Here is a 13102-nt window from a genome sequence, read left to right as displayed (position 1 = left end):
GTTTTAAATTTGAAGTGACTGTCTTCCAAGTAATATGACTTCATGACTATTATTCTTCCTGTCTGTCCTAGTTAAAGGTGTAACTTATTTAGAAGCATTTACCTATATGCTTATTGGATGGTATTATATAGCATGTCTCTTTTGGGCTTCTTTCTCTGCTATGGCCCATCTACATCTCATAACAGGTGAGCTGCATCTAACAGAAAGCACTGGTTCTTTCTGGCCTAACCTTGGTAGGCTGTTAACCTAGAAGATAAAAATAACTTACGAAGCTTTCTATCATAGAGGAACAATGATGAGGAAAGCTTTATTACTTTTTAACCTATTTTTGTGTTGCTTTGGCATTCTCTGAAGGTGGTTTTTAATAGTTTTAAAATTATATGATTGTAGATTATACCAGATTACAATGATGATCTTCTAGATGTTGCTGTATGCCTGCAAGAATGGAATATAGCCATAGATGCAAACAGCTTGCCCTGGAAAGGCTCACTTGCTCTGTTGTGTCCCTGTAGGCTGCAGAACTGCAACCTGACTAGAACCTGCTGTGAGAATCTCCGTTCTGTGATCATTGCAAAACCATCTCTGACTGACCTACGCCTGGGAGACAACCGGTTGGGCACTTCAGGTGCTAAAGTACTTTGCGAAGGTCTTCTGGACCCTAACTGCCAACTACAGAAACTTCAGTAAGTGGCCAGTACCAAACAGGTCTTGAGTTCATTCCTGTTGAAATACCGTATATACTCGCATATGTCAAATTTTTCAGCACATTTTTTGTGCTGAAAAAGCCCTCCTCGACTTATACGCGAGTGAGGTGTATTTTAAAAAATATTTTATAGTTTTTACTTTGTCGGCCGCCAGGGGGCGCAGTTTTTAGGCTAGTGGCACCAAAATTTCAGGGTATCATCAGGTCACACTCCTGATGATACCAGCCATGTTCGGTGAGGTTTGGTTCAGGGGGTCCAAAGTTATGGACCTCAAAAGGGGGTACCCCCATTGTTTCTAATGGGAGCTAATAGTAGATGGGGCTACATTTTGAGGATCCATAACTTTGAACTCCTTGAACCAAACTTCACTAAACCTGGTTGGTCTCTTGCTGGTACCAGCCAGGTTTGGTGATGTTTGGTTCAGGAGATCCGAAGTTATGGATCCCCAAAGTGGGTGCTCCCATCCCCCATTGTTTCCAATGGAAGCTAATAGATGGGGCTACCCTTTTGGGGTCATAACTTTGGAACCTCTATTTCAAACTTCATCAAACCTGGGTGGTATCATCAGGAGGGTCTCCTAAAGATACTCTGAAACGTTGGTACTGCTAACATAAACATTCCTTCCCTGACAGGCACTGTCATGCCCCCACAGAGCCTTTGTGAAATAGAGCTTGTTGGCTCTGAGGCCGTTTCCTTTTGGCGTTTAATGGCGGCCGCAGAGGCTGACAAAGCGTCCCAGGCGCCATTAGCACAGGGGCACAGCTGCTTTGCAGCAGCGAGTCCTCGCGCCCGCCCTTGACCCGAAGCGGCATTTCTACGAATGGCGGCAGGCGCGCTTGTTGTGCCCGGCTGGAAGCGCTGCGTGTGAGCGACGGCGGCTCCAGGCGCTTCCCGCCGCCTCCCTCTTGCACTTACCTTGTCCCACAACCCTCGGTCGTCGCCCGAGGCCTGGGGACAGCCTACCGGCGGCGCTGGAGCGGTTAGCGCCAGGGCGGAGGCGTGTCTCTCCAGAACTTACCGATTGTGGCGTGCCAGAGGGCGGGGGGGGCGCTAATTAGGCGAGGCGGCGGCTCAGCGGTGCTGTCGATCTGGCTCTTTCTGGGACCGTTAAGCATGAGCGATCCCAGAAAGAGCGAGAACGGCTGTGGCACCAGCGAGCATCGCCAACATTAACCAACTTCGCCTCCGTGCGGAAACGGCCTCTGTGAGTTTCTTCTCTTTCTTGCATTGCCAGTGCTCCTAGCAAATAAGACTTAAATTTTCCTATGCCCAGCTACTTTAGGGCTTGTAGGAACCAATCTCTCTCTTCTGCCAGTGCTCCTAGAAAGGAAGACTTACATTTTCCTATGCCCAGCTACTGTAGGGCTTGTAGGAACCAATCTCTCTCTTCTGCCAGTGCTCCTAGCAAAGAAGACTTAAATTTTCCTATGCCCAGCTACTGTAGGGCTTGTAGGAACAAATCTCTTACTGTTGCTAGGCAGACCTTCTTTGTTCCTTTACTGCAAAGGCTCCCTGCCTTGCTTCTCACCGACTGAAAACTTTCAATTCGGCCTTTTGGAAACTGGAAACATTCAAGTTAGACTGCAAGTTAGACTCAAGTTAGACTTTCTCTTTCTTGCAAAGGCTCCCTGCCTTGCTTCTCACCGACTGAAAACTTTCAATTCGGCCTTTTGGAAACTGGGAGTATTCAAGTTAGACTGTTCTGCTTCCCAGGTGGTTATTTAGGTGCCCTGCACCCGGCCAAAGCAGAATGTAAGACTCACTGACTCAGTTAACAGTTCAATACTTAAAACTTTAATTGTAACAACGTTGACAGACCCTGACTCCTTCCAGGTCTAACTATATAAAGGTTACTTTGTTGCAGAAACTTTCTGGAGTCTGGAATTTGTTCACATAAATACTGTGAGCCTATAACATCTATGACTGTTTAACTTAAATACTGTGAGTCTATAACATCTTTGACTGTTTAACTTAGGCTCCTTCCGCACACGCAAAATAATGCATTTTCAAACCACTTTCACAACTGTTTGCAAGTGGATTTTGCCATTCCGCACAGCTTCAAAGAACACTGAAAGCAGTTTGAAAGTGCGTTATTCTGCATGTGCGGAATGAGCCTTAAATACTGTGAGTCTATAACATCTTTGACTGTCTAACTTGTTGCTGTCACCCAGCTTCCGTTGGCACCTAACTGCCAAAACCAGACGGGTTGCTGGGTAATAACTGCCGTAGAACACCAGCCCTAGGGCTTCTTAAAGGGACAGAACTAAATTAGGTTCCCTCCCATTGAATGCTATACAAAACATAGCTAAACCCATTCTAACTGTGGGGAAACTAGATCTTAAAGGAGAAATAAACAAAGGCTCTGTGGGGGCATGACAGGCATCCTCAAATTTTCCCCAGGTTCTCCCTTTAAATCCCCCCCCCTTTCTGAGTGGATTTAAAGGGAGAATCAGGGCTTACAGAGCTAGTTTACTGTTTTTCTTTAAAGTAAATATTCAAAAACATTTAACCTACTGATGCCTCAATTAATGTAATTTTATTGATATCTATTTTTATTTTTGAAATTTACCAGTAGCTGCTGCATTTCCCACCCTCGACTTACACATGAGTCAATAAGTTTTTCCAGTTTTTTGTGGTAAAATTAGGTGCCTCGACTTATATGCGGGTCGACTTATACACAAATATATACGGTATGTCTTTTCTCAGTTTCAGTGCAGTCCATTGTGGTAATGGATCTTCTAGTGGAACTGGATAAAACAGGTTCTTGTCTGTTGTTAGATAATGAACAAAAATTTCCTTCAATAGCTTGAAATAGTATTTGTAGATTAGTTTTCAGAATACTTTACATATTCTAAGAATGCTAAACCAGAAATGTACGGTGGCCTGAATTGTATAGTGAACACCTAATGTGTTTCCCCGAATATAAGACAGTGTCTTATATTAATTTTTGCTCCCAAAGATGCGCTATGTCTTATTTTCAGGGGATGTCTTATTTTTCTGTGTTCTGTTCGTCGGGCATGCTTCCAAACAAAAACTTTGCTATGTCTTACTTTCAGGGGAATGCCTTATGTTTCGCACTTCAGCAAAACCTCTACTATGTCTTATTTTTAGGGGATGTCTTATATTCGGGGAAACAGGGTAGTAGAGCAATACTGGTGTCCAGAAGCATATTTAACAGGGAAGAAGAATGTGAGTCAGTATTTAAAATAGTACTATTCTTGTCTAGTAAAGGCTTTGTTTTCCTTCTGCTTTGTCATAGTTTGGACTATTGCGAACTCTCAGCAAGAAATGCAGAGGATCTCAGTTCTGTGCTGCACACCAAGACCTCCCTGATTGAACTCAATCTGAGCAACAACAAACTGGGGGACGCAGCTGTGAAACAGCTGTGTGGGGGCTTGCTGGATTCTAACTGTAAAATGCAGTCACTACAGTAAGTTGCAGATTATCTCTGAAGTGCTGTGCCATCTGGGATTTCATCAAATAGCATACGTATTGCCGAGAGTGCTTTCTGCATAGTGAAGACCTGACATTTTCAAAAAATATTATACCTATTCAGGATTAGATCTTGTTCTTCTCTGCAGACTGCTACAGTAGCATGGTCTGACTGGTTGGTTTTGCATTTTAATCTTGCTCTTCCTCCAGTGACCTGAAATGACTAGGTAAAGTTCTAGCTGACTGACCTTAAGATCACAAAAAAACAATGGGGAAGACTGTATTGCATGTTGTCTTCAATATCGTCATTGTACTGCTTCTGACTACTTCTGACGACTTTTAAATGTTCCCATTATCACAAACTCATACAGTACAGTGCCTTTATAGTTTGTATGATCCCCATAAAGTTTTATTAAAAGGTAATATGAAACTTTGTCTTGACATATTGAGTTGGGGAGCACATTTAGTGAGATAGGATCTTAATATTGCTTGGTACATTTACTGTAATTGAAGGCTGTCTGGCAAACCTCGCAGTAATCTCCACTGACTGGCAAAATGGCAGTCTTATTGGTTCAAAGCTTTGGCTAAGTTAGTGCTTGTCAGTTCTCTGTTGGCAAGTGGCAGGCATAGAAAGCATTCTGTAGCTGAATAAAATTTGTTGGTTTCCTGGATAAATAACATTTATTACTTTAAAAAAAAATTATGCTACTTCTCCAGGCAGTTTACAAAGTAAAATTAATAAAAGAAAAAAAACTCCCTAAAAACAAATAAAAGCAATTAAAAAAAAGATATTAATTAGAATTCAGCATTGAAAGCCCAGCCCTACATTTAAAAAGACCATTGGCTGCTTAAATAAGCTTTCAGGCCAAAATAGTGTTAGATTATCAACCACTTAATTAAAAACCTGGGTGGACAGAAACATTTTGTCTTGGTGCCTAAAAGAAGGCATTAGGTGATCTTCAAGGGGAAGGGCATTTCAGGAGCAAGGTGCCACTACTGCAAAAGACCCATTTCTGGTTCCTACCCACATCACCTCTGAAGGTACAGACAGCAGAGTTTGTTAGACAGATCTTAAATGGTGGGCTGGATGATATGGGAGGATGCAGTCTTTCAAGTACCCATGCCCCAACTATTTACTCACCATTGTCTGTTGCTTCTGTTTTTTTCTGGCAGGTTGGAGAACTGTAGGATCACAGCTGGCAGCTGTGGGGATCTGGGCACTGTTCTCAGTACAAAGCCATCCTTGAGAGAACTCTGCATAGGGGAGAATAAGATTGGTGATGCAGGTGCTGCCCTCTTGTGCCAGGGTGTCTTGAATCCAAATTGCAAAGTGGAAAAACTTTGGTAAGTGGCTTTTGTAGAAGAGGAGCCTGTCTAAGGCAAGCTGTCATAAAACAGTCAAGACTCGTATTAGTTTCTAGGTTAGCTGAGACCAGGAACTCTGTGGGGTAGTAGCTGAGCTGCCAGAACCAGGTACTGCATGCAGCGGACCAATGAATGGATGGTTATATGGGTTCTCAAGTCTAGGTCTTATATGCCCATTTGCTTGGATGTTTCTGCTTCACACAAGTTGTGTCTGCTCTTAGTAGGGTGTATGTGTGTAAAGTGCCTTCAAATCACAGCCAATTTATGACAACTCCATAGGGATTTCAAGGTGAGGCAAACTGAGGTGGCTTGGCTTTGCCTGCCTCTGCTTAGGAATCCTGGACTTCGTTGGTGGTCTCCTATCTAAGTTGACCCTGCTTAACTTCCATCCAAGTCAGTGGGGTATATAGTTGCACTAAAACAAGCAGACATAGATAGTCTATGTCCATGTCATGTAGGGTGTAGGAGTGTCACAAGATATTAATTATTTGAAGATGGGATAAATTCTGTAATGCTTCTGATCCTTCCTCACTGAAGGCAAGTATGTCATTGCCGTTTCAGGTTATGGGAGTGTGATTTCTCAGCTGCTAGCTGCAAGGACCTCGCCAATGTCATTAGAACCAAAGAGTCTCTCAAGGAAATGAGCCTGATTGGAAATGACCTCAAAGACGAAGGAATGGAACACTTATGTGAAGGACTGAAGGATCCAAAAGCTGCAATTCAATCACTGTGGTACGTGGCTAGTGGCTTCCTTCATTTCTGCATATTTTGACTGTCAATCATTCTAGCTTCAAGGGCTTCTTTTGTGACTTTATAACAGTGGTTCTCAACCTGGGGGTTGTGACCCCTTTGGGGGCGTCGAATGACCCTTTCAAAGAGGTCGCCTAAGACTCTCTGCATCAGTGTTCTCCATCTGTAAAATGGATAAATGTTAGGGTTGGGGGTCACCACAACATGAGGAACTGTATTAAAGGGTCGTGGCATTAGGAAAGTTGAGAACCACTGCTTTATAACATAGCTTCAGTCCTCTTCTCACTAGCACAGACAGCAGCAGAGCTCCCCTCTAATGCCCCTACTTTTTCTTGTGGAGAAATAAGACTTAGGAAAATGGTTGTGGGTGGCTAAGTCCATTTGGTTTGAATGGGAATGAGTGGGTGGTTGCTGATCCTTTACAATACGGTCTGTAATGAAAATCTACCAATTGGGCAGAATATGTAGAAACATAGAGCTGGAAAGGACCTCAGTGGTCATCTATTCTACTCCAACTTTCTGCACAACATCCTCTCCGGCCCCGCTACTCCTCCAGTGACCCCTGCTTTATGCCCAGAAAGAGACAAAAATCCCTCCAGGATCCCTCCTCAGTCTGACCTGAAGGAAAATTCCTTCCTGACCCAAAGCGGTATTACCCTGGCCTTGAAAGAAAGGGCCAATCACTGAGGTATCCCTTTCTGTGCTTGCTCTCTCATGATCTTCCTAAGTTCACAGAGTCAACACTGCTGTCAGATGGCCATCTAGCCTCTGCTTAAAAACCTTCCATTGATCTCCGTTGATATCCATTTTGTTAATTTTAGTCCAGTTTTGCAACCTGTCAGAAAACTCCTAGATCTTGACTGATCTACTGTTTTTGCCACCCCTCCCAATTTAATGTTATCTGCATATTCAATGTTCATAACCTCTTTTCCTTCATCCAAGTTTTTTATAAAGGGGTTGAACAACACACATCCAAGGGCAGATCTCTGAGGCACTCCACTTGTCACTTTTCTCCAAGAGGTTGAGGAACTGTTAACAAGCACTGTTTGGGTGCGATCTGTCAACCAGTTACAAATCCACCTAACAGTGAAAGGTCCAAACCATATTTTACCAACTTGTCAACAAGACTACCATGTGAAGCCTTACAAAATGTTTTATTGAAGTCAAAATAAACTGTGTCCACAGCATCTTCCTGATGTAACTAGGTAGTAACACTATCAAAAAACGGAGATAAGATTAGTCTGACATGATTAGTCTCTTGGAGAACTCATGCTGGTTCTTAGCAATCACAGCCATCCTTTCTAAATGTGGAAGAACTGATTGACAATTTATTCTAAAATCTTTCCAGGTATAGACATCAATCTGATGGTTCAGTAGTGCCTGCCGCTAATCTTCTGGCATCTCACTTGATTTCCAAAAATTCTCAAAAATAATGGACAAAGTTTCTGGAATTACATCTGCAAGTTCCTATAGTGCTCTTGGATGCTTTTCATCTGGATCTGAGAACTTAATTTCATTTAAAGAAACTATGTGTTTATGTGCCACTCCTATCCTAGGCTACAACACATCCTCCTCATGTGTTCTTTTCTTGCTAACTTGAGTAGAATAGGAACTGAGCAGTTCTGCCCTCTCTTTGTCACCTGTTAAAGTTCCACCTTCCTCTTCCTGCAGTGGGCCTGACCCTTCCTTATCCTTTTTCTGAACATAACTAAAGAACCCCTCACTTTTTTTAATGCTGTGTTTTGCATCTCTTGCTAGCCTAAGGTCATTTGGAGCTTTAACACTCTCCCTACAAGCACTGTTATTGGTTTATATTCCTTTTGTTTATATGGCCCTGCTATTTCCTAAATGAGTTTTTTTTTTAATTCTCAAATCTTTAGAAAGCTGTTAAAGGAGCTGCTCTGGCTTCTTTCGGTCCTCCCATTTCCCCCCCTGCTCAACTGTTTGTGATTGTGCCTTCAATATCTCATTTTAAAGAAACTCCTACACTTCTTGAACTCTCTTCTCCTTAAGTATTTCTGACCAGATTCTACCCAGCATAACTTTGTTAAAATTAGCTGTTCTAAAGTCCAGCCTATATGACTGACTACATACAGTTTTTTTTCTTTTCCAAGAACTCAAATTCCAAAATTACATGGTCACTACTACCCATAGTGCCTACTACTTTCACGTCATCAACCAATTCTTCACACTGTTATTATATTTTTTTTCTTTACGTATAGTCTTAATTTTTTCTTTGGTTTTATTTTCTGTTCTTCTTTTGAAGGAAATTTTTAAAAAGTATTAAAAATCCACCAGTTCTTCGCTGTTGGGGAGAATCAAGTTCAACATAGCAGACCCCTTATTTCCTTTTCCATGTTCTGAAAAATGAAGTTGTCATCAAGACAAGTCAGGAATTTGACTGTTCATTTTAGCAGATTTTAACTTCTAGCAGTATCTGGGTAATTGAAATGTCCTGTGACCATTATGTCCTGTCTCTGAGAACTTTGTAATCCAGTCTAGGACTATCTCATGCAAGTCTTCTACCTGGCTTGGTGGTCTGTAGCAAACTTCCACCATAATATCACTGTTATTTCTTACTTTTTTATTTTTACCCAGAGATTCTCAACTGACCTCCCATGCTCAGTTTCATGTGTTTCCTTACAAGTATACACATTCTTGACATAAAATGCTACTCCTCCCCTCTTCCTTATTGTTCCATTCTTGTAAAAAAGTTGTACCCTTCAATCCTAGTATTCCAGTTGTGAGTGTCATCTCATCAAATTTCAGTAATGCCCAACAGGTCGTAGTTAGTATTAAGATTTTAAGTTCCTCCTGCTTGTTTCCCATACTCTGCACATTAGAGTATAAAGACATTGGCATTTATGGTTAATCTGCCTTGAATGTTTCATTCTTATCTGCAAATTAATGGTTCCCTGCATACTTGTCCCTCTCTGCACATCTTTAGTGCTCTTATCTTCAGTTCTTGGCATCATACTAGGATTTGAATTTTTGTCTTCCATCCCCATTGGATATAATTTAAAGCCTTCCTTAACAGGTTTGCAAGACTCTTACCAAATACATTTATTTTGCCTTCGTGAGGTTCAAATCATCTCGCAGTAGAAGAATTTCATTTCAAAGTGTAAGCCACTTTCTAAAACCCCAAACCTTTCCTGATGACACCATCCACACAACCAGTATTGCCATCTGTTTACTTCCACACAACACAAACTGCATCTGTTGGTATTACCTGCTGCTTTATTCCCACACAAAGCTCCCTGTTTGTGCATCATGTTCATTCTCTCCGGAGCCATATGGTTAACTTTAGAGAAAACGACAAATAGTCCTAATTACTGGGTGAAGACTTGGATGTATTTCAGACTTGTCAGGATTGTCATTGTTTCTGGTTTGTCTGCTGCAGGTTAAGAGAATGTGGCTTGACCAAAGCCTGCTGTAAGAGTGTTGCATCTGTTCTCAGCAAAAATAATTCCTTGAAAGAGTTACAAATAGGTGGCAATAATCTTCAAGATGAGGGAGTAGCTCAGATCTGTGAAGGACTGATGGACCCCAGCTGCACCTTAGAGTCTATCTGGTAAGTTATCTTTCTGATCTCTTTGTCTAGCACAGTTCTGTACAGCCCTTCCTCCAAGAAAGTTATATTTACAAAAATAGTTAATCTCTCCTCTTTGTTATCCTTTTACCTTCTTGAAACCCAATCTGTAAGCTGCATATTGTAGCAGACCACTCTTTCAATCTGGTGGGCTACGGCTACCTTACTTAAGATTCTGGTGTCATTTTTCCTTCAATCTTATTTAGCAGATCTTTTCAGTTGCCATATTTCTTTACTGCCATACTTGAATCTTTTTTTTTCATTGAGAAAAGAAAGGCCTGTGATTAAATTTGTGCAGGCTGTTTTGGAGTTACCTAAGGAAAAGGGCTAAAAATTCTTGTCTGGCCTCGTTCCCCTCCAGACAAGGTTTTCTACCTGAAGACAATTAATTTGACTTCTGCCTCTTGATGTTAGTCATACTTTGCATGCATATCATAATTCTCCAAGAGAGTTCTCCACTCAGAATCCTGCTGTTTATGGCTTCAGAGGGTCAAACATACACAGCCCAGAACTTGCAATACTTTGCTCATAGCTGTGAGCTAGAAAGGGATTTATTATGCATTGAGAGGATGACAGGGACTGTAGTGGAAAATCTGCATGGCAAACTTGGATGTGCACAGAATGCAGATTGATTGTATGCTATTTGATTAGATTTTCAGAGGCATGAATGGTTCCAAAGATTTCTCTTTACATATTTAAACAGCGTGTCTTCTATTTTATATCAACAAAAATAGCTTCAGTTTGGAAGTTGTGATCCCTTGTTAATCACTTTGCAGTGAAGTTTTCTTGAATAGATATGGCTGAAGTTTAAGCTGTTCTGAATGCTTCTCTATATAAATCTGCATTAGTAACTTAAAGGTCTACGGAATGCATCTAAAATATGCCTTCTGAAACACATGTACTGTTCCACATATATGACTGCAATGATTTGTTGTCTTAAGATCCTGCCTTGACTCTTCTAGGCAAAGTTTCTAAGTATGAAGGATATGCACATGGTACATTCTTATCCTAACTTCTGCTTAGGTTAGGTAACTCAGAACTCACATCTGCTTGCTGTGACAAACTGGCCACTATCATAGCTACTAGTCAGTGCCTGACAGAGCTGGAAGTGAGCAACAATGAACTGAAAGATAAAGGTGTCCGTAAACTCTGCGAAGCTGTGAGAAATCCAAACTGTCGCCTGCAGCAACTCATGTAAGTACTTTCACCCTGCAGAGTTAGGCATTGAATGGGGTGGGAGAGGGAGAAGCAGCATCAGAGATGTGGAGTAGATTCTATGGACACCCTGGCATTTGTATTCACTTCATCCTCTGATTAAATTCCAGAGTAGGTTCAAGGTATTGTTTTTTACTTTCAAGGCCCTGGGTGGTCTGGGGCTCTCGTATCTCAGGGACCACATTTCCCCATAGTGCACACTGAGAGCTTTACTCTCTTCCAGTGGAAGTCTGCTAATGGCCCCTGGCTCCAAGGATGTTAGATTGGCCTCAACCGGAGCCAGGGCTTCCTTGGCACTGGCTCCATCCTGTTGGAACTCTCTGTCACCTGACACCAGGGCCTTGTAGTACCTTAATCAGCTCTGCAGAGCCTGCAAGACAGAGATGTTCCACCAGGCCTTTGGTTGAGGTCGCCTGTTATTCCATTTCATTCCACCAGCCTCCCAACCACTGTCCACAATTGCCATGGATATAATCTGTGAATATCATGTAGAGGGATATAGAACATCAGGCTTCTTCCCTTTTGGTATGATTATTGTCTTGTTGGATGCCATTGTTAGGTATTATGGGCTTAATGTTACCTGTTTAATACCTATTTAATTGTCTGATTTTATTGCACCACTCTGAGCCTAACTGTGGATATAAATTTAATAAAATAAATAAATTTAAATTTAAATGATACCTCGTTAGAGCCTTCTGAGATTGGTACCAGGAGTGCTTTTGTTGTATCCAAGGATTTTGGTCCTGAATGAGTGGTCATTGCTCTGGGTCATCCAAGAGGAAGTAAAGCAGCCTTTCATTGAGCTGCTGTTCTCTTGCATCTTCATGCCTCTTTAAATAGCATCTCAGTGTTCTTGTGAATGACAGCATTCCCTTGGAATTAATTGGCTGCAAAGTTGCCCAAATAAATAAACCTCAGAGTTCCTCTTTACAAATCACGGGGCTTTCTGTCTGGGACACCAACCTTCATATGGGATAAATGTGCAGCTGAATCATTAAAGATGTGGAGGCCCGATTCTGCCTCAGCACTTTTGCCTTGGAAAGACGATCTAATGGTTCTCGTATCTGTCATCCAGAGAAGCTAATTTTGGCTTTAGATGATTTTTGATTCTTTTCACCCAATTTCACTACTACTCTTGAAATCATGGAGCTATATTGATGATAACTTGAACTGTATTCTGTTGCAGTTTGTACGATATCTTCTGGAGTACAAAAATAGATGATGAACTGAAGGCCCTGGAAGAGTCAAAGCCTGGGTTTAAAGCAATTTTCTGAGTGGCTTAATCTGGGTGTGGCTGCTCCCACAGTTTTTTCTTCTGTCAGGATTCTTCTTTGAAAACCATCCTTGCTCAGAACATCATGATGGACTTTTCACTCCAAATTCATGGACTTGGCAAATCTGATATGTCTGTAAACCACATTCAGTCTTAGAAGTGTTATCACCACTTCAGCTATGCAATAGCTCAAGATAGTAGTTCTGGATATCTGAATATCTTCTGGATTTTGGCTTTTTATATAGAACCATAAAACAGTGTTAGTGGAGGGGGGGGGTGTTGCCTAGGAAATAGAGAAAGCAGAACAATGTACCATATGTCTTTGGCCAGGTCTTATACAGATCTTAGTAGTGATACATTCTCCCTCTTAATATCTATGACAACATGTGTTCTGCTGAAAAATGAATGTTATGAACTTTGATCAACAGATGCAGGTCTGTTAAAATCAGAATAAAGTTTCATTTTGCAAAAGATATGTGTGACTCTCCTTTCTCTCTTCCTCTCCTCCCCAAATAAATGGAACAAAAAGCTTATCTTGGTCCTTTTCAGCCTGAGAACTCAATTTAGGAATTTCTTGGTCCCAATTTGATCCTTAGCTTTGATATGGTTCAATACCTTGCCTAACTAAACTAATGCTAAACCATTGGTTTAGTTTAGTGCTTATACTGTGGACCTTGATTCAAAGTGGGTCATCATGATATTCAGATGGGTTGCAAGGTTCAAACTTGGGAGAAGAGACTTTGGACTCTGCTCATCACAGTGGTGGGAAAAAGT

At 41.5% G+C, this 13102-nt stretch overlaps 1 protein-coding gene across 4 annotated transcripts in view; it reads left to right on the top strand.

Annotated features, from left to right (window-relative positions):
* The window catches only part of RNH1 (ribonuclease/angiogenin inhibitor 1), a 29159-nt gene extending 16360 nt beyond the window's left edge, over positions 1 to 12799 (top strand). For all 4 annotated transcript variants that reach the window (XM_048486231.1, XM_048486228.1, XM_048486230.1 and 1 more), the window contains exons 4-10: positions 513 to 683; positions 3964 to 4134; positions 5310 to 5480; positions 6063 to 6233; positions 9652 to 9822; positions 10864 to 11034; positions 12242 to 12799. In XM_048486231.1, the coding sequence (XP_048342188.1) occupies positions 513 to 683; positions 3964 to 4134; positions 5310 to 5480; positions 6063 to 6233; positions 9652 to 9822; positions 10864 to 11034; positions 12242 to 12329 (1114 nt within the window). In that variant the 3' untranslated portion in view covers positions 12330 to 12799. The remainder of the gene's footprint in view (positions 1 to 512; positions 684 to 3963; positions 4135 to 5309; positions 5481 to 6062; positions 6234 to 9651; positions 9823 to 10863; positions 11035 to 12241) is intronic.
* Positions 12800 to 13102: the final 303 nt, after the last annotated feature.

The sequence above is a fragment of the Sphaerodactylus townsendi genome, linkage group LG02 (assembly GCF_021028975.2).
Source record: "Sphaerodactylus townsendi isolate TG3544 linkage group LG02, MPM_Stown_v2.3, whole genome shotgun sequence".
Lineage (NCBI taxonomy): Eukaryota > Metazoa > Chordata > Lepidosauria > Squamata > Sphaerodactylidae > Sphaerodactylus > Sphaerodactylus townsendi.
This window is presented reverse-complemented; position numbering and strand designations above follow the sequence as displayed.